The sequence below is a fragment of the Panthera tigris genome, chromosome C1, assembly GCF_018350195.1.
Source record: "Panthera tigris isolate Pti1 chromosome C1, P.tigris_Pti1_mat1.1, whole genome shotgun sequence".
Lineage (NCBI taxonomy): Eukaryota > Metazoa > Chordata > Mammalia > Carnivora > Felidae > Panthera > Panthera tigris.
Genome location: NC_056667.1, coordinates 166,323,233 through 166,351,232, shown reverse-complemented (window position 1 = coordinate 166,351,232; position 28,000 = coordinate 166,323,233). Strand labels below are relative to the sequence as shown.

General features: G+C 40.2%; 2 protein-coding genes across 5 annotated transcripts in view; one reads left to right on the top strand and one right to left on the bottom strand.

The window, feature by feature from the left end:
• ZNF385B (zinc finger protein 385B) overlaps positions 1–28,000 on the top strand; it is a 445,637-nt gene that overhangs the window by 27,079 nt on the left and 390,558 nt on the right. For 3 of the 4 annotated variants that reach the window (XM_042994814.1, XM_042994809.1, XM_042994815.1), the window contains exon 1: positions 17,318–17,359. The exons of the other annotated variant lie outside the window; for it this stretch is intronic. The gene's annotated coding sequence lies outside the window, so the exon portion shown is untranslated. Of the gene's footprint in view, positions 1–17,317; positions 17,360–28,000 lie in introns of those variants that run through there. 4 annotated transcript variants of the gene reach the window in all.
• LOC122240808 (translation initiation factor IF-2-like) lies at positions 3–21,083 on the bottom strand. The gene is made up of 6 exons (XM_042993901.1): positions 21,002–21,083; positions 17,758–17,875; positions 17,087–17,511; positions 643–692; positions 230–267; positions 3–94 (listed from the first exon to the last, which is right to left on the bottom strand). The coding sequence occupies exons 1-6, from the start codon at positions 21,081–21,083 to the stop codon at positions 76–78; spliced, it is 732 nt and encodes a 243-aa protein (XP_042849835.1). The 3' UTR covers positions 3–75.

The following is a 28,000-nucleotide window of genomic DNA, read 5'->3' as shown; positions in this document are numbered from 1 at the left end:
TGTTGTAAATATTGGTACGTTGAGGTCATCCCAAGGGCAATCTGGAAGACTTCCATGGGCCACTCTCTTTGAAAGTCACGGAATAATGAGATGTCTGGTAAATATGGAAAGCAATAAGAATTATGAAATGCCTTCTGTATGAATGCTCATAAGTTTCACCCACCAAAGGAAAGAACAGGACCAGTCTTGTATGGATAGAATGTATGCTTAGGAAGATGTCTGTCCTTACCCTCTAAAATTTCTCTCAGTGCAATGAATCCATTTGGCCTGGAGAAAATAAATTTAATGTCATTTTAAAAGCCTGGTTTTCACTTCTACCTATGAAAAACAAATTACAAAATTAAAAAGCACATTCTAGTTATTCAGGTTTATTAGCCTATAGTTAAGAACCATATTCCCAGTGCTATTTACTTTTGGCACTCTGCTCACATGGGAGCACATGAAATCTAGTGGTACATAAAATTCTCATTGAAGTCAGGAGATATTTGACCATGGTAAAAATTGGGCCCTCAGTCTCTAACCTTTTGGCCTACCATTTTTTGTTGTTTCTGTGTTCTCACTCTTTGATTCTTTTCTAGGTTGTTCATTATTTGGCAGAGATACCTGCTAACTATGTGCTCATTTGATGTATTCAGTACCGACCTGTAAAACTGACCGTATCTTGGTTCTTGGATTGTCTTGTTTTGCTTTCACTGAAAAAAAAAAAAAAAAAAAAAAAAAAAAAAGATACTAAAAAACAAATCAAAACAAAAACGAACACAACCAGTCTCCATAGATAGAATCCATTTATCTTGTTTTCTCAAAGATTTATCTTTCATTGTTTCAAGAACTTTCAACAAATAAGCATTAGAGGAAAAGTGCTGACAATTTCAACTTCATTAGTTCAAATGTTATTTTTTCAATGTCAAAACTTAAAAAGCTTATCTAGAAAAGAAATGATTCAAGGCGGTTGTTACAGAATAATTACAGATTTACTCTTAGAGGAAAGCATAATTGCCTATGTACTACATTAAGTGAATATAAACTCCTTCTACGTCATGTAGTTAAAATAAACCAGACACTTTCTGGAAATTACAGTATGAAATTCACTCATGTCTACCGTCTCGCCCTGGTGTCGCTCTGCTAGACTGGGAATGATCGAACAGGAAGGGGCAGCAGGGTCCCTACATTATTGCTGAGGAGAGTGGCTGCAAGTTGAGTAAGCTGAACGTAGATTTGAAAGATGGGACAACTTCTAAATTGATGTCAGGGCTATAAATACCTGGGAAGCTGCCACCAGAATTTCCAGCCCTGCAAGTAGTTATAAGAAATGGGGAAAGTTCTTTTAAACAAAGATTACTGCCTGGCTGCAAATCTGGGAAAGACAAGGCAACAAAGTATGAGCCTCTCAAAGAGTGGCTTGGGCCAGACCTTGAGGAGTCATCACCGTGTGTGTACCGGACAGAAAGGGTGCTCGTCCTTGCACTGACCTTTACAGTGGGCTGCACAGACCCTTCTGTTGCTCAGTTTACTATGGTTTGAAGCTTTCACACATGTTGGATGACTCTCCAAATACAGTTTACATAACAGCCCAGCTCATGTCTACACATGGAAAACCATATAAAATAACAAATAAAAGTTTACTAAGCTGACACCTATTTCCTATTTTTAGTATATGCCATGCATGCACTCTGTCTTGTACTTTATAAACTATTCTCTTCTATTTTATATAGATAGTAAATAAATCTGTAAGAAATCTATCTAAAATTTTTTTTAAGAGAGAGAGAGCAGGGGAAGGGCAGAGAGAGAGGGGGAGAGAGGAACTGAAGCAGGCTCTGCGCTGACAGCAGCAAGCCCGATGCAGGGGCTCGACTCACAAACCATGAGATCATGACCTAAGCCAAAGTCGTACGCTTAACCAACTGAGCCACCCAGGTGCCCCAGAAATCTATCTATAAATTTTAGATAAAATTGAAGATCTATAATGTAGAGATGTATATCATGTATAGATAAATATAGATAACATATCTTTTCTATTTATATAAATGTGAATCATAACTTGCCAGTGGTCTGAGACCACAGTTTGAAGAACAGTCAGTTATAGGGGCACCTGGGTGGCTCAGTCAGTTGAGCAACCGACTCTTGGTTTTGGCTCAGGTCATGATCTCATGTTGATGAGATCAAGCCCACTTTGGGCTCTGTGCTAACAGAGCATGCTTGGGATTCTCTCTCTGCCCCTCCCCACACATGCTCCTGCACACGCTCCCTCTCTCTCTCTCAAAAAAAAAAAAAAAAAAAAAAAAAAAAAGTATAGTAAATCCTTCCACAGTGGAGGAAGCTGTCAAGGAAGCTCCAGTGCTTCTCACCTGCCAAAGGGGAGTCTGCTGTTTTGCATGGTTTCCCTCAACACCAGTGCACCCAGTTTGCACAGAGTTAATTTACACTTATTACTCTAAGTGTTCTGACGTATTCTCTTTGGGTCATTTTGTATGTTCAGCTTGAATGAAAAGTAGAACAACAGGGGCCATGGCTGCTTGGCTCCTGTGTCTCCTTTCATAGCTCCTCCCAGGACCTAGCACAGCACATCCGTGCTGCTGGACGGCAGATAGGTGCTGCTGACTGCTAACACAGTTACGTGATAATTGGAAAACAATCTAGTTTGATGGGGTGCATGGAATTGTATATGCAGACATTTTTTCCTAACTGAAGCATTTTAGTCTGTAAAACTGGTTGAACTAAAGGTTCAAATTTAAAAGCATATAGTTTGTCCATGATGCTCTCTACCATTCAATCCTTCACCTGTTTATTCATGCATGCCTCAAATATGTATTGAGTGGCTACTATTTGCCAGACGTTATTTTAGGTGCTGGGTATACACAGTTCATGCCCTCAACCAATGTGAGATATAAGGTAACAGGTTTTTCTCAAAACTGTGATTTATTAAAAATTAATAATTGAATTGTCTAATTTTGATTTAGCTGGTACAGATTTCTTGTGTTTACTTTGCTTCCTCAAGGTCATTAATGATATAATCTAAAATAATACCTGATTAAAAAAAAAACTTACCTTACCAAAAAATGTACTTGGTAGCATCCCATTTGTTCCCTGCTCATGGCAACATTTGGATCTCAAAATTGATCATAATCCTGTGTTCGTGAAAACTCTCATATTGGTCCATTCAAGGCCCATTCATCCAACTACTTACCTACCTACCTACCGTATATAAACTGATTTATAGATGTCATATGTTCCCACATATACCAATGTTGTAAAGTTGTTGTAATTAAAGCAGCACTTACAAGTGTCTGTGGTCAGGGTTATTACTTTTTTGTTGCCAGAGGAACAGAACAGAGAGCTTGAAACAGACTTGTGCGACTTTTAGTACATGTCTGAGGGGATGTGGTAGATCACTGGGGAAAGGAAAGGCAATTGAATCAACCGAGCTAGGAACACATGTGGATTGCCAGCATTGCCTAAAGACAGACTAAGAAATCAAGTGTCAGAAGCTAAACTTGAAAACTTTTAGAAGAAAATATGGGTGAAAAGTCTTTCTAGCCTCAAAATGGAGAAGGATTTCTTAAGATAGAGAAGTACTAATCACGAAGGAGATCACTGATAAACTTGACTACTCTAAAATTAAGAACTTCTGCTCATCAAGCCATCTTTTAAAAAAGAAGACAAGCTAGAGACTGGGGGATGTAGCACACATAACTGACAAGGATCAGAACCCAAATGACGCGAAGCATTCCATAAGTTAAAAATGATACGCATCCTGCTCTTCCTCTACTCGCAAACGTATCCTTGCTTCCTCTTGATTCTCCTATTCATCCAACACCAAATTAGATATTGTTTGAGTGAGTTGTTCGTTATTATCTTTATGCCATTTCCTCACACTAGAATATGGCCACCACCCGCTGGACTGTTGACACCCCAAACATTTCTGTGGGTAAAATCCATTACTCCCAAGAACCTTCTTTGAGGACTCCCACCCATCACTGCTTATTCCTTAAAAATTCACAGAGTCCATTCATATTTGAATACTATATTCACATATTTATTTTTGAATTCTTATTTTTTAGATATTGTATCCACCCTGTTACACTTTAACTTTCCCCCCAATTTAAGAACTCTTGCATTCCATTCTATTTTCAAGGTTCCTCCTCTGCCTGGCTTTTCCGTCGACAGCTTAGCCTAGTGTTGTCCCTGTGATGGGGACCCCGCGAGTGGCTGACTGACTGCAACCATAAAGATTTTATTCAATTTCATCACGAGCACTTCAAAAAAGTAGAACAAAATTAAGGTGGATTTATCCAAGGAAATAAGAAAAAGACAGCAGTTTACGCAAGTAAATGCCTGACAGAGATCTTAGGCCAGTTATAGAGACATATGGAAGAGATTTAAAAATATCCATTTACAAAGAAATTGTGAAGGAGGAGGAAAGCAATGTAAACAAGCCAAATTAAGGAAAAATTACATATTGGAGCAAGACAATAAGCAGCAAGTTTCAGAAAACATTTCAATGGCAGTAAAAAGTTCAAGTAGGGTGGCAACAAATAAAAGTAAATGACTGAACCAATTAGCACTCTAAGTAAGAGATTGCTTAGAAGATAAAAACCCAGATGTGTTTGTATCTCTTACTTTAGAAAAAGTAGGCAGAGAGCTACCTTCATCAGACAACAATTTTCCTGGGACAACAGATGTAGGCAGTTAAAAGAAAAAAAAAGTTACCTGCAAGCAAATTAGATGAGGCAGAAATTCTAGATAGTCTATGTTCATGATTTGTATAAGAAAAAAAGTGATAAAGCATTGATTTAGGCATTTTTAAGATGAGACCAAGATCATAAGGTCTCAGAAGGATGACAATATAACTAGGTAGGAATTAATCCATTGACTACAGATTGTATAGGTTGAGCTATCAACAGTGACTTTAGTTTGGGCATTTAAGATGCTCCAATTTCTTTGATGACTCAAAAGTACTAGAATGAAGGAAGTTATTTGTAAATTGGAACTTCACTAAAACATTACCTTCTAGTAGTGAAATATACAAGGGGAATCCACCTGCATTTCAGCTGCTGGGTTATGTGAGCACCAAAAAATCCTCATTATAAAGCTGGTTCATGTGGAAGGTTCTTCTTTGACAGGAATCCTGAGGATAGGATTTCAGTACAGTGAGGCACCATCTTCCCCCTTGAGGTGCCCGTGGTTGACACACATTTTGGGTTGAAACCTAGACATCAACAGTTTTGGGGCAGTAATTCCATGCCTAGTGCTGCATGAAATGCTGTCAGATTAGGTCAGAAAAAGACAAATGTTTTCTGACATTCTGCATTCTGTATGCAGGCAGTGGATTAATATAGATACATCCACTCAGTCTTTAGCCAGCCATGAAATGAGGGGTGAAATGAGAAGCATGGAGGCTCTGGAAACTGATAATATGAGATCAAGTCCAGGCTCTGGACCCATGCTGGGTGACCTTGGGTAACTCACTCTTCCCGAACCTAATCTGATAAATGGGGGTAGGAGTTTGGGGTTGTGGGGGGTTATCTCCATCCCAGGGTTATTGTGAGAATAGCTTTTGAGCATGCATGTGAGAAAACGTTTGTAATCATTAATGTCCTGTAAAATGAGAAAAGTCAAAGAGGATGAGAACTGAGAAGTCTTGACCTTTAGGATCTGATAGATCACTGATTTTATTGGAAGTGGAAATTTGATTGAGGAGATGATAGATCTGATTGAGGAAAGGGTGGGAAAGTGTAAACAGCGAGCAGAGGCAGTTTTTTCTAAAAAGGTTCTTGTGTATTTGCCTCCCTGAATAGAGTAAGCTTTTAAGTCAGAGATTGTATTTTGTTTTTTAAAAGATATTTCAAGGGGAACCTGGCTGGCTCAGTCGGTTAAACATCTGACTTTGGCTCAGGTCATAAGATCTCAAGGTACCTGAGTTGTGGCCCCACACTGGGCTTGCTGTTGTCAGCACAGAGACTGCTTTGATCCTTAGTCTCTCTCTCTGTCCCTCCCCCACTCACACATGCTTTCCCTTTCTCAAAAATACATAAACATTAAAAAAAAATATGTATCTCGGGGCACCTGGGTGGCTCAGTCGGTTGAGCGTCCGACTGCGGCTCTGGTCATGATCTCACGGTCCGTGAGTTCGAGCCCCGCGTTGGGCTCTGTGCTGACATCTCAGAGCTTGGAGCCTGTTTCAGATTCTGTGTCTCCCTCTCTCTCTGCTCTCTGCCCCTCCCCTGCTCATGCTGTGTCTCTCTCAGTCTCTCAAAAATAAATAAACGTTTAAAAGTTTATTATTTTTTTAATGTTGGACGCTCAACCGACTGAGCCACCCAGGCTCCCCACATTTAAAAAATTTTTAAGAAAATATCAAGTTCCACTACAGAGCTACATATCAGGTTATTATGTACGAATAGTCACTTAAAATTTTGGTTAAACAAGTGTTGATGATACAAGACAGAATGAAAGAAGACAGTAGCTTTAGGTGAAGCAAAATCAAGGGAGAGTTTCCATTTTGTTTTGAAAATAGTAGACTCCTAAATGTAATTGTAAGAGAGCAGACTGTGCAGGTATTATCTGAACTGGTGGAGCCATGCAAGAGGAAATAAGATCAAGAATAAAGAGGGCTGTACTGAAAGAACCATGAGAAATCGGCATCAGGTGTGCAGCTAGGTGGCATCATCTTGGAGATCCTAAAGGTAGAAAAACGCTAAGGTGTTCTTTGTGGTGAAGAAAAAAGTTGACAATGCTGAAGTCAGGTGGTGTTTACCTTCCAGGCATGCAGGAGATTGGTTTTTCCTGTTGGTTAAGAGGGCGGGTTTGGGGATTTGAGATGGTTGAATGTTGCCTAAGAAGTTAATATGAGGTAAGAAATGGATAGTTGAAAGGGACCTGGTGTAGGGATATCAGGATATCAGGAGTGATGAAAAGGAAGACTGAGTGTGAATTACAGGTTAGGAATACTGAAGAGGGAGGGCTTAGTGGCTAGATATTTAGTCATTATCATTGGAGTATACCTGGGGAAAGAAAGGTGTACTTGTGGTTTGCCAAACTTTCGTCTCGAATGGCCCGACCTAACAGTTTATTTTTTTCTTTCAATAGAAGAGGGTAAGCAGGATGCCTGGTACGCAACTTAAGAATTGCTTAGAAGAGGGGTGCCTGGCTGGCTCAGTTGGCTAAGCACCCGACTCTTGGTTTCAGCTCAGGTCATGATCTCACCGTTTGTAGGTTCGAACCCCGTGTTGGGCTCTGCAGCTGGCAGGGTGGAGCCTGCTTGGGATTCTCTCTCTCTCTCCCTCTCTTTCTACCCCTCCCCCATTCATCCTGTCTCTGTGTCTCTCAAAATAAATAAATAAACTTAAAAAAAAAGAATTGCTTAGAAGAAATAAGCTTTTGAATTAGAAATGAGGAAAATTAATAGGTAAATTTGGAAGCACTATGAGGAAGAAATATTGAATAATTGAATCTGCCTAGAGATGGCAGGGTTGTCTTGAGAAGAGTAAACTCCTAGGAATAGGAAAATTCATGTGGGCCAGGGAGTATGATGACCAGTTGGGATTAAAACAAATGAAGTTTAATCTCGTGATTCTTGGGATGAGGTTGAGTGGCATCCCAAGGCTAACCTAGACAGACTATGCCTCTTCCTTCCTTGTCCAAATTGTGCTGAATATTTATTTTTTCATTAAGCAAAATAAATACATAGATTACAACAAATAAACTCTAGGTTTCAAAAACTCTGCTACTTCCACAGATTGTTGAACTAGCTTTTGAATTTGCTAAAACTGAGTGTATATTACTTCATCCTGTGCCCACTGATTTTTGGAAGGCATTTATCACTTTTATTACAACAGTTACTATGTGATTATATCATGCTTATAAAGTGTCTAGTTAACGTAAAATAGAATAATTTATTTTACCATTTTTCTGTTGTTGGGCACTTAGTTTGCTACCCATTTTTCTTCTCATTCAAGCTAAAACGTAATGAATATCTTTGTACCTATTGCTTTGCTTTGATGTGTTAGTGTGTCTCCGGGATAATGTGGGCTTGCTGTGTTGAAGGGTATGTACACGAATAAGGTAACTTCCTGAGAGGTTATATCAATTTACAGTCCTATTAATAGTGCATGAGAGCATGCCCAATTGTTTAATAGTCTCATATAACAGATAAGTATGACCTTAGTATAATGAAGAAAATAAAAAGTAAACTCTGTCTTGAGGCTTTTAAATCAGGAAAACTTAACATATGTGAAAGAAATAGATGGTATATACCACAGAATACAATAATGAAGGTATATCCAAGTATATTTTATGTGACTTGTATAGTGTGCTTGAAATGTATCAATCAAAACTTTTGCAAATCAGTTTATATGGATGGGTTTTACATTTCCTTCCATCTGTGCATGCATTGATTTATTTTGCTTGTGATCACACTTTATCAGTTATTTTCTCCTTTCCTGTTTATGTTGCAACCAATCATTTTCCACGTTACTTACTACAAAGTCCTAACAAACATTAAAAATAACTACATAATATTCCTTTAACAAGATGTGTTTAACTATTCTCCTTTGATTGCTTTCAGTTTTCCTTATCATTAGTAAAGCAATGACACTTTCTTTTGGCCCATTTTTTCCCTCTACATTTAACATTGTTTCCATAAGATATAGCCTTATATTGAAATTACTGAGTCAATAATCATTTTAAGAGTTTGGTAAAAAGAGTTTGGCATGCTGTTTTAAATAAATGTTTTTGGGGGTGCCTGCATGGCTCAGTTGGTTAAGCATCTGCCTTCAGCTCAGGTCATGATCTCATGGTTCATGGGTTTGAGCCTCAAATTGGGCTCTGTGCTGACAGCAGCCCCTCTTCTGCTTGCTCCCTCTCTCAAAAATAAACATTTTAAATGAATGTTTTTAAATTTTTAGTGAGCATGAACTTTGCATATACTTGTCCTTTGTTTATACAAGATTGTCCTTTAGCCTAATTTCTCAACCTTGGCTACTGTTGGATGATACTTTGTTGTGGGAAGTGTCCTGTGTGTTGCAGATTGATTAGTAGTATCCCAGTTCTCTACATACTAGATGCCTGCAGCACCCCTAACTTGTAATAACCAAAAATGTCTCCAGATATTGCTATTATCTGCCGGGGGATAAAATCAGACCTTCTGAAGAATCTTATTTTTAGCAAATAAATTTTCGATAATATAGTAAACTACTTGTTTAGTCATTCTGTTTTGAAAGTTTAGATGCTGTTGGGGTGCCTGGGTGGCTCAGTCAGTTAAGCATCTGATTCCGGGTCAGGTCATGATCTCATGTTCATGAGTTTGAGCCCTGTATCAGGCTTTCTGCTGTCAGTGCAGAACCCACTTTGGATCCTCTGTCCCCCTCTCTCTGTCCGCCTCCCCCACCTCACACATGCGCTTTCTCTCTCTCTCGCTCAAAAAATAAATAAACGCTAAAAAAAAGTTTAGATGTTTATATCTGAAGTAAGAAATATTCATCTGTTAAGTGTGAAATAATAGCAAGTGAGGACAGGCTAAAAAATGAAGCTTTTTGAAGTTTTTCTTTTTAATGTTTACTTATTTGTATTTTTTTTTTTTTTTTGAGAGAGGGTGCGAGCAAGGGAGGGGCAGAGAGAGAGGGGGGTGGGGGACAGAGGATCCCAAGCAGGCTCTGGGCTGACAGCAGAGAGTCACATGCAGGGCTCGAACTCAAACCATGAGATCATGACCTGAACCAAAGTTGGACACTCAACTGACTGAGCCACCCAGGCACCCCCTTTTGAGGGTTTTTAAAAACTAACAGAGCCTATTGAGGTCAACCTGTAAGGTTTTGTGATAGTGCTAAAGCTGAACAGATAGGGAAACAGAGGGCAAGGAATTTAATTCAACTGCCCAAGTTCACTTTCCAAGTAGCTGGGACTAGAAATTCAAGTCTATGCCCAGGCTTTAGATCTTTTCATAATCCATCACTATAGCTTAGGCCATTCTGCTCTCCATTATAACACAGCTGGGTCCATCTCCTTTAAAGGAACCTTTTTCAGAAAACCTGCCTAAGCTACAATAATTTTAACCTCTCCAGTGGAATATGTCTCTATTAGCATGGAATTCTTCAGCTAATATTTGATGTCACTTGTACATAAAATATGATGCCCAATAATTTGAAAATTCTTGGAGGGTAGTTAGGTCGAGGGCTCTGACCATAGAGGGCACTCACAAAACAGTACTAACTAGGGCAGCTTCAACAGCATCTTGAATTATCTTATCAGGATTATGATGTCCACTTAAACTGGCCAAGAGGTGCTAGCCCCTTATAAAAAGGAGATGAGCTTTGGCCAGCAGTAAGGAAGGAAGTAGAAAATGTGGGCCAAAACTATTCTCAAATTGGGTACATGATCAGTAAGTTATCTTTAATAAGATTGAGAGATGGGAAAAGTACTGATAAATTGGAAAATGAGGGACCTGAGAGGCTAACTGAAAATGTTAAGTTACTACAGGGAAAACAACACGCAGTTAGTATTGGAGTAGAAATGGAAACAGCAACCATTGTTTGGTCTATAGTAAAACCATATCGTTTCTATGGAGTGTAGAACTCTGTGTTTTTCTCCACTGTATCCCCAGTGCCTAACGCAGACTTGTACATCAAACATATAATATTTGGTGAAGAAATGATTGGATGACTGTGTGAACCTCACTTCCTGCAAATCACTCCCTTTGCTGCAACAGAGTCAGGGTCTGGCCTTACATGAGCTGCATTCAAGCTTGCGTTGAATGCCTGCAACTGATTTGGTTCAGTCCAGGCACTGCAGGTGTGGGATGAATGCTAACAAAAAACAAGAACCAGCCTTAGGCTTTAAGAGTCAGAAAATCTTATTGAAAAGATAGGGTATGAGATAGCTACCATCCTAAGGAGTTGTTTAGAGAAGTTCAAAGGTTGTCCAAAACAGAAGGATTGTGAGAGGTCAAAGTCTACAACATATTTGGAATTTGTCAAGATCTGGGGTCTTCCTCTTCGCCCTCACAACTCCTTTCCTGCAACCCTGCCTTAAGGTGACCAAGTGGAGAATGGCTTCACAAGCTACAGTAGTGGAGTGAAAAGCAGAAAATTAGCAGCAAGTGAAAAGCAGAAAATTAGGAACCATTTATTATGCGAACAGATAAGCTGCTCTTTGTAAGGTACTACATATTAGGTATTATAAGGGACTAAAGAACAAGTAGGATATGATTTCTACTCTCAGTGGAACTTATAGTCCCATCAGTACTTTTGATTAACCTCAAGAAGCAGCATAGAAGGAACTTTTTAAAGATGAGATGAACTTGAGTTGAAATTTTGGCTCTGTCAGTTTGTGACTTTGGGCGTATCACAAACTTACTGACTCTCACTCTCCCCATCTGTAAAATGGTATTCATTATTTCTCCCTCATAGGATTCTATGACAATCACATGAGACAAGGCACATACAGTATGAGGAATGCAGTGTTCCTTGATAAGGAATAGAGTGTTAGCTGTTGAGACACTGAACTTCTTAAAAATTATTCAACATGCAAAGTTCAACATCAGTAATTTATCTAAAAGTATGACATAGGTTAAAATGAAAAGTTTTCTTTAAAACTATAATTTTACATCAAAAGGTTCTAGTCATTTGGGAGCTTCCCCAGTTACCAGGCAGTTGTGAGTCAAGTGCGCAAGGGAGAGAACTGAAGAACTCAGCCTAAGGAATAAATCAGTGTTTGTGAAAGGAGTATTACCACATCTTTAGATTTACAAAAACCTGAAGGAAATCAAAATTGCAAATGCAGTTCAAAGAAGATTAATTTTTACATCTATCTCAGAGCAAAGAGCCAAACTCCCAAACTCACATAGGGGAGTATGTGCCATCTAATCAGGAAAGGATTTGGGGATATCGTGAAGTTGGTGGAACCTTCATTTTGGGGCCCAAGGCAGTGCTGGATTAAGTTTCAAAGGGACAGATACAGAAGAGGCATGTTATTACTGCCAATCCGAAGTTAGGGTCGAGAAGGAATACTTTTACAATATTGATCACCTGTGGACACAAAAGATATTATTGCCTGGCGGGGTGGTGGGATATATTGTATACAAAGCACCAATTCTACTAAATCTCAAAAACATAAATTTTTATGAGGAAAGGGTGAAACCAAGCAGATCTCGGTCACACTTGGGAAAAATACTTAAATAGTTAATTTTAAAATATCAGGATAAAGCAATCATAATGTGTTTAATGCAAAAAGGAAGACATATTAGTTAGCAAGGAATTTAAATGCATGACCCTTCTCTGCTAAGAGTATTCAAATAAAATAGGAAGATAAAAGGAAACAACTCAATGTCTGGTTAAAAATATAATTGGAGGCCAAGAGGCCAATTCTTTTTCACAGAATATTGGTGATTCCCATAAAAACAATCCCCCAAGACAGGTAGAGAAAGAGACTAGCCCAGCTCCTAAAGTAGGCCTGAGATTTAGCAATGAGTTTTATACCTCCTCTCCCTCCAAATGCAGATACCCCAATTAGACTTAACAGATAATACAATTACATTTAAAATGAGATGAATATAAATCACAAATTGATAACTCAGAAATAACCTTATGATTTCCACTTAAAACAAACTTCTTAACACTTTTTTGTATTTATTTATTTTTTTTAGATTTAAATGTCTAGGTCCAGTGGGAAATTTCTATATAAAACCAACTCATTAGATTCAAAATCTATATCTATTCCATTATTTTTTCATCAAACATGGAAAAATATAGTGAAAATCACCTATCAACAAAACCTCAATATTTGTGTTTCAGTTCATTGTTATCATCTTGAGTAGGCAGACATCCTTAAAATAATTATTATCAGTGAATTTGAACAAATACCAATTTTTTGCTGAATCCAACTTGGGGCTTCTAAGAACAAATTTCACTATAACATGGATGGACCTAGAAGGCATTATGCTAAATGAAATAAGTCAGAGAAAGACAAATACCATATGATTTCACTCATATGTGGAATCCAAAAAACAAATGAACAAACAAAAAAGGAGAAACAGATCCATAAGTACAGAGAACAAACTGATGGTCGCCAGAGGGGAGGGGATGGGGGGGGATTGGTAAATAGGTGAAGGGGAGTGGGTGGTACAGGCTTCCAGTTATGAAATGAATAAGTCACAGGAACAAAAAGTACAGCACAGAGAATATAGTCAATGGTGTTGTAATAGTGTTGTAGAGTGACAGACAGTAGCCACCATTATGATGAGCATAGCATAATGTATAGAGTTGTTCAATCACTATACAGTGTACCTAAAACTAATGTAACATTGTTTGTCAACTATACTTCAATAGTAAAAGAAAAAAAAAAACAAGAATAGGGTGAGTGGTATTTCTCACAAGTAAGGACACACAATGACATGATGAAATAGAATGAATTTAGAAAAAAGAACAAATGTCAACTAAAACACCTATCCCATTAATTTCTCATACTATGTGGAACATAGTATGTGAAACAAAAGATTTTCTGGTATTTGTAGAATTCATGCACCCTTGTAAACAAATAAAATTTAGTAGCCTATTAAAACAAGGTTTACTATCTTATCTAGTTCTAAGTTGCTCTGAAAGTCCCGGATACAATTTGTTTTGTATTTCTAAGACACTTTAGACCTTATTGCCCAATACGGAGATAAAACTCCTATTTATTTCCCAAGTAGTTGTTGACATAAATTACAATGAACATATATCAGATATTGTAGAGTTTGCAAAATATTTTCCTGTTTGCTTTGTCCTCAGGACCAATATTTTCCCATATTATAGATGAGGAAACTGAAGTTTAGAGTGAATGGAGATTATTATTCAATGCAGCTAGTGAGTAAATGCTACCTACGTCAGAGCTCAAGCCCTGCTTGTCCAACACTAGAACGAGTGCTTTCCGAATTATATCATACTGGAGCCATCTGAAAGTAGAGTTTATAAGGAAAGATTCATAGTGGAGATTATTAAAAAGCTAAACAGGAGTTACGAGATATTCTGAGGGGAAGTTTGCAGTGGCAGAAAAGCAAAACATGAGCAAGACATTCATCAGCCAATGGCACCCGCATTCCCATAGTTTCCAAAGTGTTTCGTATACCATTCTTTTGAGCATCACAGTAATCTATTGAAACAAGGCTGATATAACTGTCCTGTCTTACAGACGAAGAAACTGAGGTCTCCAGGCTTAAAAGTGACAGCTGAAATTGGAATTCAAGTTTTCTATCCTAGTCCGTTTTCTTCCACTGCAAGAATGGTTTGCAAAATATGGCCCTCAGCCCTGAGACAGGTGTTGTTCATGGCGGCAAAGCAGTCTAAAATATCTATAGGGCCTTGTTTTATAACATCTTGTGGTAGAAAACTGTTACCCACTTCTTACTGAGTAAAACTAAGTGATTTATGAAATCTTTTAAATTTGTTGATGATGTTCTTATCACCAAGTTCTTAATCCAATGGATACTGTGACTATGTGGACATAGTTTTTCTTGCTGCTGTTGTTTGTTTGTTTTTTTGTAATCTCTACACCCAATATGGGGCCTGAACTCATGACCTAAAGATCAAGAGTCACATGCTCTACTGACTTAGCTAGCCAGGTGCCCTATATGTGGACATAGTTAAAAGGAGTTTGTCCGCCTAAGTTCATCAGTATTTCAGAACCAAAGCCCCATACACCTCATAAACACAAATTGTAGGAAAAAGCCTTAAATTAATCCCTTTCTGCTACATTCCTCCTCACTATTGAGGGACCTGTTGTGCTGCACAATCCCTCTGTGTTGCTGCTGTCCTGACAATCCTCCCAGTGCTCCTCCCCTAGGCTAATAATTCTCTGAGTTGGTTTACACCATCCTTGCCAGGAATGAGTAATAAAGGTTCCAGGAAAATGATGGTCCAAGAGTTTGAGGATAGGAGGACCCCATATGTCAGATACCACAGGCATAGGCAATGCCAAGCTATCCAATAAGCACACATTTGCAATCAGAAAATCTAGGGAAAAGCTATTGTTTCTATATATTTAAATTCTGTGTTTCTTAGTTTAATGTTTCCATGTTGAAGCATATTTAGAAGGGAGACATTGCGATTGTTTCAGTGCTCTGGCCTCCAGAGACTTTGATCCCGTCTTGGCTAAGGACATGCAGACACAGTTCTTAGTTGTGTCATAGGTAAAAAATTGAGAGTTGTCTGCCTCTATTTTATGCTTCTTTCAGCTGTTGTTAGGAAATGTAGCCCTCAAATTAATCTCCACCATAAGTCTCTGCTATAGGTGATTAAAAATAGACAGGGAGGAGAGAAGGATATGGTTGCAGTTTGCAGGACATAAAAAATGCACATGCTGCTAAATTGTGCAAGCCACAGGGAACACTTCTCACAGGTGTTCCACCAGGCAGAGGTTACCTGCTTGCAAGTGCAATCCAAGGTACCGACTTCAGGCTTTAAGGGCCCTTCTCCCTTTCTCTGCGCCTTAGATACCTGGACATACCAATACTTATCTGAGCTCAGTAGCAACCACACTGCTCCCAGTTCTGAAGTGCAGGGCACTGGGAGCTGGGTGTTTTTCTCAAGGAAGGCTTTTGCCTCTGGAATTTCCTGCCTGTCCCAGTCTGCCAGAACCCCACCTTACTGACCGTCAGGGACTCATGAAAGACTTGTTTTCAGTACAACTTTCACTGATGGGAGGAGACCTTAAGGCCATAATTTTGTGAAAGATAACTTAAGCAATTATCATAACTCGTGATATGTGGGTTATAATGATTTAATGTTGGTGCTTACTTCCTGTACATAGCAATTTCAAATAGGGTACAGATTTAAGAATAAACACACCAGTGTCTGTCCTTAGTAATGAGTAAGTGAGAATACATACCTGGATGTGAAGATAATTAGAATTCTAAATCTATAAAAGCTATCTGTCAGATTAATGCTCCTTCTCACCCTGGTAGCTCAGGTGTGCTGGTGCCTCAGTAAACCCTAAATTCCAAGGTGGTTAATAAACACAACCTGCTCCTTTAGAAAGCTCTAGGATGGTGTGCGTGGGTGTGTTTGTCAAATCTCAGACCCACCCTGGAGACCAGCATTGGCTTTGGCTGGACACTGAGATATTTACTCTGGACGATTATGCCAAGACATTAACAGCTGCGGGCTTAATTATTGATGGAGTTAGTGTCAATCATTTGAGAATATTATTTTAAAAATCATTTGGTCAAAAATAATAAAAACAAAAATCTCTGCCGTGTAACACGGGTCTCTTGTCATTTATTACTCTTGAACTTCTCCACCCAAAGAAGTAATCTCAGAAAACTGCTCTTCTAAAATTATTTTTCCTTCCCCCTTAAACGTTTTCTTTCCAAGCGCTCTCCCTTTCAGAACCCAGCACCTTGGCTGTCTGCACTGTTTTCAGCAGATGCCCCACATCGGGGTTACCAATGACACGTTTTAGTTTTGAAAACTTAAATAAACACGGAAAGAAACCCAGAGGAGCAGAAGCACACCCCCCCCCCCCCCCGACAAGCCTTTCCGATCCGCGGCGAGGCTGCGATGCCTTCAGCGCTGCGGGCCTTCCCGGCTCCGCCAAAAAATGCCCAGGCTGCTCAGTGTGGTCTTCAAGCCTAGAGCCGGTCAAAGAGGAAAAACAAATAGTTGGCTTGACGACCTCCAAGAAGAGTTTCACTCTGGCTTGACTAATATTTGAAAGATCCGCCCCACCGCGCCGCTTGGCATCTCGGTGTTGGGACCTCGGCGGTTGCCAAGAATTTTTGCAGGGGCTGGAGCCCCGAGGCCGAGGACCGCGCGGAGCTCGGGTCGGGACGGAGCCTCCTCTCCCTCGCTGTGCGCGCACGCCTGGAAAGGCGGGATTTAAAGGCAGCGATGCTGCGGGAGACTCTGCAGTGGCCACGGGCCCCCGAACGGTCCCGCCTCATTCGCCCTAGTGTGTGTGCCTCGCGAGTCCCTGCCTGGTAAACCGTCCACCAGCTTCGGCGCGCGGCAGTGGTATCGGCGCGTCCAAACCCCCGGGGTCGTGGGCCGCGCCAGAGGGCCGGGCCCGAGCGCAGCCCCGGCCGGGCGCGCCCCGCGGGCTCCAGGCACACGCCCCTCACCTGGGCGAGGCAGGGCGCGCAGGCGCTCAGCGCCGGGGCCGCGGCCGGGAGCCTCAGCCCCGCGCCCGCCAGAGTTGGACAGTTCCGGGGCCGCGCCGGGCCGAGCTGTCGCCGGCGCCGCCGCCACCGCCCCGGCTGCAGCGGATAGCGGGAGAGCGTCTGCGCGGAGCTCCAGCGCAGCCCCGGCGGGACCGCCGCAGCCGCCGGAGCGCGAGCAACAGCTTCCCGGCCGGAGGAGCCACTGCCCCACGCGCCAGCGGCCCGCGCGCCGAGGTAAGCCCCGGGCGCCCAGCCCAGCCCGTTGCCCCTGGGACCCGCGCCGCCTTCCCGCCCCGGCCCGCGCGCCTCCTCTCGGCGAGCGGGCAGCGGGGCGCGCCGCCCGAGGGAATGGCCGGGAGCCTCCCCCCGCCCTCCCCCAGCCCCCCCTAGAGTTTGCACTTTGTCCGGCGGTCCCACTTGTAGAGGAGGATGCCTAACCGCCGCTTGCCCGGGCTGTGGCGTGAGGCTCCTGTGAGCCCCTGGAGTTAGGAGGAAGGCGTGGAAGCCAAAGGAGTCAAGGAGTCCCCAGCGTGGGCTCCAGGGCTCGGATTCCCAAGGACGGAGGGGAGGATGGAGAAGGGTAGAGGACAAGGAGAGTGCCCCTCTGTGGTTAGCCGCAGTGCCTCCGTCACTTGGGCTTGGAAGTTTGGGGCTGGGCGTCTGTCTCTTCATTACAGGGAAATGGGTAGTTTGGGGAGATGTGGGAGGAAGACAGAAGTCCACACTTAGGGTTCTGAGAAAGTTCTGCAGCTGAAAGAAGGTGAAATGGGGGCGGTGAGGCAGAAAGAAGGTCCCCAAAGTTTGCACTTGCTGGGAGCCTGGGGTGGGGGCGGGGGCGCTGGGTGAAGGTGTCAATGCAAGATGGGAGGACACTGTGGGACTGCGGAAGGGACAAGGAGAAGGGGAGGGGGAGGACCATCTGCTTCGCCACTGTTATTTGCGGGGGCCCGTGGGGAAGAAGGGAGAGCTGGCAGGACGATGCTTCCCCCAAATGTTTCCCCAGGCTCTGGAGGACAAACAGTTTTTATGGTGAACCTGGATGGGGGAGTGTTGTAGTCCTTCAAGGAAAATAAATTGCCATCAAGCCCCGGCCCCCATGAGTACAAAATAAACACAGTTTTGGAATGCTCTCAAAAGTTCTTGGATTAGGAAACGTCATCTTCATTTTCATGTAGAGATGTGGTTTGCATTTCTCTTCGGGTTTGCTTTGCTCAGGATCATTACACCAAGATACATGCAAACTTTGTTAAGATGTAGCAAAAGATGCTCAAATAGAAATAAAACATTTGTGTGATAGGGTCCAGCCTCAAGCTTGGAAACTGGCAGCTTCAGAACAATGCATAAGCTGTAGAAAATACATTTATCAAATTAAAAAGAAGGCTTTTCATAAAGTCAATAAGCTACATCTTAGACAAAGTTAAAGGTTTTGGCTTGAAAGAGCTCCCTTAAATATTTCAGGACCCTATTTCACCGGTTTTCATATCATACTCCTTTCATCTTATTTTGATGCATATGTACATTGAGTATGTGCTGCCTCTTCTCTGTAATAGATAAATGCCCTTAGAATGCAAATACTGCATTGCAAGTTCTGTTGTTACTTAAAGCTTTTGAGGTGGAAAAAAATGTTTATTTAGTCAAACTGTCGGTTGTAGTTCAGATTCTGTATTCCCATAAATCAATTATTTGTGGATTTATAATTTACACTGCTACTCATTTCCAAAAATGATTTGAGGAAGCTTGGAATGAAAACCACAAATCAAATAGCTATTCTTGTAGATCTCCTTGACCTCTCATGGATGCGTTTGTAGTAAAATGCTTTTGAGAAGGTGAATTCTCCTAACAAAGGAAAAATTACTGCTCTCCCTGGAATCATCCTAGTGAGATAAATGTTTTGCAGCATAATTCCATTCCTTATGTACTTCATTTGCATTATATTATTTTATGTTACATAAGTAATGATGTCTTTATAGAAGTTTAACCGCTAAGCAGCACCTATATTAAAGAAAACAATGGTGATATTTAATAGCATTTTACCAAATATACAGATTCACTGAGCAAAAAGAGAACAGTGAACTTAATGTATCCTTCTTGAACGGAGGCAGAAAGGGAACCAAGGGAGGTGTCTCCTCTGCAGTCAGATGAGAGAAGGAACTGTCATTAGTACTTGTCACCTAAACATGGCCAATTAGTGAGACCTGTCAGCAGTTAGAAGATAACTTTACCAAGCGTTAACTATCATTAAGGATTATCAAGGTACATCAGGTGTTCTCAGCATTCTTTCTCTCAGGCTAGTGACCTGGCTCAGAGAGAAAAAAAAAAAAAAATCCTGCAAAACAAACATAACTCTGAAAGGTAAAATGTCTACTCAGCATAATGCTTGTGTGGAGCTCCCACCATGGAAGAGATAAGAATCTTCAATTGCTAGACCACCTCCCCTTACTTTAGATTTTTTCTTCCAGCTGAGTTTGAAGATATCATTGCATGATTTTTTATAGCAATTTATATTAAAAACTACGAGCAATTAGTTTACTTTTCACAGGAGTAATGGCTTCATTTGTGAAAATCTTTGCTCATAGAAGTAAAGAGCATAATTGGCTTTCTGCTGTTCCTGGAAGATCCTATGTCTTCCAAGATCTAAAGAACAATGAGTGTATTTGTCCCAATTTCCCACTGCGTTAAACTTCTGTGTTTTTATTGTGATTCCCCCCACCCACACTATTTCACTGTCTCTATTCTGCCATGTCCCCCAGTTCTGTCTCCTGTGTCTCAGTATCATCTTCTTATCCTACTTTTCTTTTTCATTTTTTTTATTCGGCAGTTCTGATCCTCTTTGCTTTATAGATGATCTCCTTTTTGCTTTTTTGCATGTTACCTTTTATTCATGGTGTCCCTTTATTAGTGCTGGATTATTTTCCAAAAGTGGGATTCCTAAGTCTACTTTCCTTCCTAAATTTTGTATTGACAATTTGAATTAGCTGTGAGATGCCTCTATATTTCTCTCAAGTGCCTTAAACTAACAGGTCTAAACTCTAATCAACATCTTTCTTGTTACAGGAAAAGAAGTGACTGCCAATTTCTGTATTCCCCCAGTCACCCAGGACCTTCCCAATATCTTTGCTTTCCAAATATAATTTCACAGATAAGTTCTAAGGACTCCATTTCCATATGATGTCTCATAATGCCTTCTTCTCCACCTTTTTATTCCCACAGGGACTGTCTTTGTTCAGACTCTTCTCCCTTTCTAGAGACTACACTAATGTCTTCCTGACTAGTTTCCCATATCCAGTCTCTCTCATTTCCAACCCATTTTACACTTGGTTTGCAGAATAAGCTTCTTAAAGCAGAGCCAAGCTCAGACACTGGCTAATGAACTTTTCCCCAGTGGCCTACCAAATACCATATGAACCTCGTCTCTGACATTTTATAGACCCTTTGCAGTCCAGGCCAAAAGTAGCTCCACATTTTTACTTTGATCTCATAGATTCACTCTCTCATTCATTCATTCGTTCATTCACCATTTTATGGATATCTGAGTGTCTGCCGCATGCCAGGCACAGCCGTAGGTAGTACTTTTGGAAATACCTCTTGTATTAGCTCAATGATATGCTTTACGTGTTAATTTTCAAAGATGGAATCCACTGTTAAAATATAATCTTATGTGGTTGAAATGGGGCCCCAACAATCCCATTGACCTCCCATCCCTACCCTTAGTAGGGTCTGAGGCATCGTCAGAGTCGTGAGTCTCCCTGAAACTATTGGAAACACTGCTCTAGGCAGAAGGCAGTGTTCCCTCAACACACAGCTGGCTTCTGAGTTCTCTGTCTTGGCTTAGGCTGTTCCCTCTGCCTGGAATAGGCCCTCCCAGTTCCCCATTACCATTTCCAGCTGTCAGAAAGTCCATGGAGTTGCTCTGCACGTCTCTGAACTCCAGTTTCTGCTCCTCCAAACCCTGTAACATTTTGCTTGGCCTCTTCTTGGAGCACAAGTCATTGTATTCCTCCTATATTTGTGCTTTCTGCATTGTCCCCTAAGGGCACCACACCAACTTTGCCTAACCTCAGGGCTTCCTTTCCTGAAATACCCAGCGGGGGGGAGGGGGGGGTTGGGGGCTGGCTTATTGTGGGACATCAACAAGTAATTTAATTAGACTGAATTCTACCTAGTTCTCTAGTCCCAACTTCTGCCTGTAATAGCTCCTTGTTTTAACAACCCAGTGCAGCTCTTACAGTAGAACCAGGGCTCTCAAATTTGAATATGCATCTAAATCACAAGGAGATCTTATTAAAGTGCAGATTCTGGTTTAGCAGGTCTGACTTGGGGCCAGAGGTACTGCATTTCTAAGGGATTCCCAGCCGATGTTGAAATAGCTGATCCTTGAACTTGAGTAAGGTAGTAGATAAATTCACAGTTTGGGGAGTTTCTAGCAGCTCCTGCCTCTCTGTCTGGTGATTTTCCTACAGTTAGTGCTTGCTTCCATGTTACTTTCTATGCTGAAAGTATTTGAGGCCTTGACATGCTTCCCAAGCCTGAGTGGAAGCTGTGGTGATGTCTTTGGAGTTTTTCTTCATTTTGCTGAGATAGTGTTGCAGCGGCTAGTTCTCCCTAATGTATTTTTCTCTGGCCAATGATATTTCTTTGTTATATATTCCTTCTTATTTTCTCATTATATTCAGATTGTGGTTGTTCTCCTTTCTCACTCTGCTATGATTCTTTTTCTTTCCTATGCTCTGTCTGGTTCTTAAAATTCTCTTCAGATGCCTTGGCTGACTCCCTGCCCCAACTGTTTTCCTATTGCTTCCAATTTTTTTTTTTTTTTTCTGCGAAAGGAGCCCTGATAGAGGGTGCAGGAGGCTCCAGTTCTTATTCTGCCTTGACTGTGAGCATGAGATGTTGGACAAAACTGTTTCTTTCTGGTATCTTCACTTGCGGATAGAGGTCTACGTCAGCACTAGGATGCATGTGAGATCTTCACATGGGGCAGAGGAGCTGGTTGGGGGAGGAAACAAGGATCATCTGATGATTCTGGTGTTGGTGTGTGCCCTCATCTAATGTATCTGTTCTAGATAAACAATTTGAACTTTTGTTTTTGTGCTACTCGGAGGAAGACTCATGTATCTTATGGAAAAAAAAACTTATACCTTGGCATTCGCAAATCCAGTAGTTAACCCTGGATTAACACTAAAATCAATTCTGGAGCTTAAAAAGTAGTGATGTTTTTAGCTCATCTCAAGGGAATGATTTAATTTATCAGTATTTTTTTAAATCTCCCCAAGTTATTCTAATTCCCAGCATGGGTAGAGAGCTACATACAGTATCTGATCTGTAAAGGTGGTATGGAGTGATGATTAAGAACTCAGCATTGTGCTTAGCCAAACCCAGACTTTGCTGCTCACCAGTTTTGAGAGCTTGGGAAGGTTACTTCACTTCTTTGGTCTTCAATTTCTTCATCTGTGAAATGGGTTGACTTGGTTTTTGTGAGGATACATGGGGCCTTCGGTGGAATCCTGTGCATATTGTGGTTGTTGAAGAAACAGTAGTGGTTGTTTGTCCTGATAATCATACCATTACAATATGTATCCACTGAATTACTTATGGGTCATTTCGTCTCAGATATAACATTCTTCTCACCCCTGTTTAGTTTCAAGATATTCAGCATAGTATAATCAGTTTGAGAAGAAATTTATGAGCACTTTTTTCAGAAGTCAGTGAAAGAAAACAGAAGGGGGCATATATATTAATAAAAACCAATCACCCTTTTATTTGTGATCCATTTGGTGCCACATCAACTCTATGATTTCATAAATAGAGAAAGATTAAAACACATATAAACGGATACAAAAAGATGACCAGGCTTTCATACCTACTTCATGAAAAATGACTTTGTTCTTTAATAAAGACATTTCTATAATCAACAAATAGAAAGGGTTGAAATTCATGGGTCTAAGAGAGCATTTTGTTTTGGAAATAAACATAAATGTGTTAAGCATTTACATTTCTGAGTTTATAGTGGGAAATTGAACTTAAAAATTAAAAAGCACACACAGAGAGATACCCTGTTCTGTGCAGGCTAAAGCTAATAAACTTTTTCTCCTCTTTTGGCTGAGATTCTAGAATAGCCATTAAGCTATAATGCTATCATATTGGCAAAGCAAAGATTGGATAAATGGATATAACCAATGTTAACTAAGGGCCTACATCCCTTGTTTTTCTGTATACATCTGGAAACAAGTGAAAGGATATTCAGTAATTACAGTGGGCCTGGCTTAGGTATCTAGTCGTCAGTAATCAGGGGTTGTGATGCTGATGGCCTTTGAATGTAAAAGAACAGCAGATGGCCACTGTTACTCACCATTTTCTCTTAGGATAAAATATTTCATTTCTGCTTTATTTACTTTTTGATCACGAAAAGGATTTTTCATTTAAACTGATTAAACCTTTCTAAAGTTTATTTTCCATATTGTGATGTGTACTTTTTAAAATAACACAATTAAGAAGATATTATGACATATGAAAAAGAACTTTTGAGCTACACTAAGAAAAGGTTCATTGTGAGAAATGTTTAGCTAATTCTTTTTTTCAATCTTTGCTTTAATATGCTTGTGTTAAAATTGTGTAAAATTCTACAGAGAGCTGTGATTTTTAATGTGTATTGGTTAAAGTGGTCAGTCTGATGGTTAGTCTATTATGTACGGTTTTCAGAGTCTAAAGGCCTGGACTCTTGATCAACTTCTACTAGTTGCAAATCAAGATTCAGATTCTAATTACTCTCAGGCTTAGTAGATTGCTATTTCTGTAAAATATTAGTTAAGGATATAAAAATGACTACTATACAGTCCTTAGGGTTAAAAGGGATCCTTGTGCAATATGCTCATTGATAAATTGGTAAAATAAGACCAGAGAATCTAGAGTATTTAAAATTTGAGCCTAAGGAAATTAGGCATTACAAGGAAGGATAGAAAAGCTCTACTGGTACTAACACTAAAATTTAAATTATATAAACCTTTTGATGTCTTTAGAGTTGATACCTTAGAGGTGAGAAAACCATACCTTACAGATTTAGGAAGAGAGGTATTACAATATATTTTACCTAAAATGTATTTTACCTAAAACATATATTTTACCTAAAATACAATACTGAGAGTAAGAACACAAAGCACAAAATACCATACTTTTGTATATAAAAAACACACTTGTATGTAAATACCGGCATTTTTATTTTACATATATGAATATTTTTATTTTAATGAATTGGTCATTGCACAGGTTCTTACATAACATCTAGAAAGGCTGCTGGTTAAATGTATCCATTACCAGCATATGTTACACAATTGAAGATGGAAAGTAGTATATAGTCTAACGGTTGAATTCAGGCTCTGGAGTCAGAGGTTGTGGATGCAAGTTTCAGCTCTTCCCCTTATTAGCTATGTGAGTTTAACCAAGCCACTCAACTTCTCTGTGCCTTAGTTTCCTCAGTTTAAGAGACAATGAGAAGTTTTCATGGGATTGTTGTCAGAAAAAATGAGCACACGTAATATACTTAGCAAAGTTCTTAGGATTTAGCCAAGTCCAGTACCCATAAAGGTAGCCATTAGTATGCATAATACAGTTAAATAATTAATATCAAATACCTCACAGATACACTGACATCTTTGCCAAGAGAATTGTGCAACTCTAAGTTTTGCGCCTTCAGTTTGAAACTTACTTTGTATTTTTCAAATATATGTTACTTTCTTCTCTACCTTTCCTTGTTTACTTTAGGAGAACAATGAAATGAAATAGTAGAGGTGTGGAACTGTAAGCACTACAAGGACTCTAGAAAATTTATAATCATGTGAAGCACAGGCAGATTTTTAATAACAAAATATATAACTCAGGCTGTAGGATTTTTGAAAAGACCAAGTAGCTTAAGATATAGCTTCTGTGAATGTGCTTCGTGAACCTGGGACTCATGTCTAAGCCCGGAAAGTTTGGCAAGTGATCCAAATCAGAGAGTGATCCAGATAGAGGAGCCAGCTCATGTAACCAGGATCTGTGGCCAGGGTGGACTCATTCAAGGACAGACTCTTCTCAGGTATCTGATTATGGTTGAATAGTCACCTGGATCCTCCTGGGTTCACAGGCATTTATTTTAATACCTGCCTTGGATTGTCTAAGTTGGAATTTAGACAACAAAATAATTAGCAATAAAGCTCCAAAACAAAACATAATTGGTAAACTATATTCAGGATTACCAAAGAAAGAGTTTAAGTCCATATGTACCTAATTACTACGTCTATGGTTCTTAATGGTCAGTCTCATATCCGTGGGAATAAGACTCAGAATGTGGAAGGTAAAATCTTCATCTTGTTCCGCTTTTGCATAGCCTTCCTCTTGTGTCTCATGCTTGTGGCCCTAGGCTGATCCTAAAAATGTCTCTAGTACAGTGATTCTTGGACTTTAGTATATAAAAGAATCCCCAGAGAGCTTGCAAAAAAGTGCAGATTTCTGGAATTCACCCTCAAAGTTTCTGACTCACCAGGTCTTGAGGTAGGACTCAGTAATCTGAATATTTTATCAAAATATTTTGTAAGTATCCCAGTTGATTCACAGACCACACTTAGAAATTAGTACTAGTTCCCTAGATTAACACTAGTTCTCAACTCAGGATGCATATCAGAATTACTGTGGTTCTTAGTAAAAGTCCAGTTAAATAGGCCAAGCTCAGTTCCTCTATGATGTATTAACCACAGGACACTGTTTCCTTAAGCTGCTCTGAGTCACTCATGTGGAGCCTGTCATGTGCAAATTCTAGAGAACAAGGCTGTATTCTATCATTGACTACCCAGTGGCCTTCAGCCACAGGTTTTCATATACCATGGTTCTCCATAGCAATGTGGACCACTGACCACCTGCCTCAGTGTCCCTGTGAGCTCACGTGTGATATTCAGATTCCAGGGCCCAAACCTAACTGTACAAAAAGAAAAAAAAAAAACAAAAGAAAAAGAAAAAGAAAAAAGAAAGAAAGAAAGAAAGAAAGAGAAGAAAGAAAGAAAAAAGAAAAAGATGGTGGGATGTGAGGTCTTGGAGCCAGGATTTTCCCTGGTTCCCCAGATGATGGTTATGCCTTGATGAAGTTCTCTATTCAGTGTCCTATAGAGCTAGCCTCTGCCTACATGGCTCACAGCTTCAGACAACCCCAAGTGCTTGTGGTGACCACACCAACTGCAGTGACCATAAGGCCAGTACAGAGACCACCATGACTACTGAATGTCAGCAGTGTTTCTTCCCTCTCACATCTCCAGGCATCTCCCATCTCTACATCCTGCGAACAGCCATTTCTCCTGTCCTTGTGGTTTTATAATGGGAAATACAGGCTCCTGTCTCTCTGGTCTCTTCCTGTCTTCTCTTTTCCACAGCTGCCAAGTAGAGACCCAAGTGACTGTGCCAAATGTACAGATGTGATGGCACACATTCAAACTGCTGCTGCCCTGGCAGTGAGACCCCTTTAAGCCTTTTTAAATCCTTGAAGTCTTTCTTGCCTCCCTGTGTATAGCTTACATAAGCAGGGTTTAAATTTGTCGAGAATTTCACAGGTTTTCAGATCTGTTGTCTTCCTCTTAAAGTGCTTTGGAAAAAGGAACAGTGTAATGTGCTCTTGGCTGGCATGGAGGAAAGGCAACCTGATCTTTAGAAATATTTGAATTCTTGAAACCATATTTCTCAATTATCAAGAACTATAGCAAGAAAAATTACTGTGTATGTGTAACAGGTCTGTCTTCAGGGCATGAACTTCAGTAGACCCATTTAAAAATATAAATTAGAAAATGTTCTAGTGTTGCTATATGAAATAACAAACAAAAGTGACATTGAAAATGATTCAATATTATATTACGAACAACTGTGTCATTGATTATTTTAAAATCTGAGCAACAGTTTTCTGTCTTATTAAATACTCCTTTATCTATAAAACTTCAGAGATTGATTGAGGGTGAGGTGTTATAAAAGTCAATAGTTTAACATTTCCTCATTGCAAGGTCATGTTTTGATGGAACCTTATGTGTAGCCTGATTCAGTCCTCCTAGATGTCAACCTCTTTCTTCAACAGTAAGGAAGGTTTACTGGTAACTAAAGGGAGCAGGGCTTGGTAAAGTTGGGTGATTGGCAAAAAGATATACCTACCTGGAAAATGATACCACCCATCAAATTAAATGAGAGAGGGAATTAATGCTTATAGGAGATAGGAAAGTCAGGCTTTATGGATCTTCTCAAGAGATAATTACTGGTGACATGGTAAGTTTCTTTTTCTAACATTAGGAAAAACATTTGAAAAATGAGATCAGAACCATTCCTCAGGGCTAATAATGATGTGTGTTGGATGGGATGGGTTTTTAGTAGTATCTGGGACCTGTGCTTACTTAGGGAGATTGTACTACTCCAGAGACCTCTTGAACCAACCCACTTCCTTGTGGCTGTCAAGCTCTGTTATGACTGTAAGAAAGTGTGCACTGAGAGCATGATTTCAGCACTGGTTGAAGCCACTCTAAGCAGCCTAGCATGAAGAAAGACAAAGCAGAATTTTTGTAAGTCTCTCCACCCTTGTGCTGACATTTCTTAACCTTCTTTAATGACAGGACAAGGCACATGCCTCACCATCGGGTGCAAGATAAAAGGGCTTTGAACTGACATGGAAGCTGCCTACAAACACTTGAAGGGGTGACATGTGGACAAAGAAGTAAACTCATTCCTCAAGTTCAAGCAGGTGCAGTTAGATTCAGTGGGTGGAATTGTAGGGAGGCATATTTCAGTTCAATATGAGAGAGAACTTTCTAATGATACATATACTGTTGAGTAGTGCCCTGAAAGTTTCGTACTTGCTCCAGGAGAAAGTAGGTGACA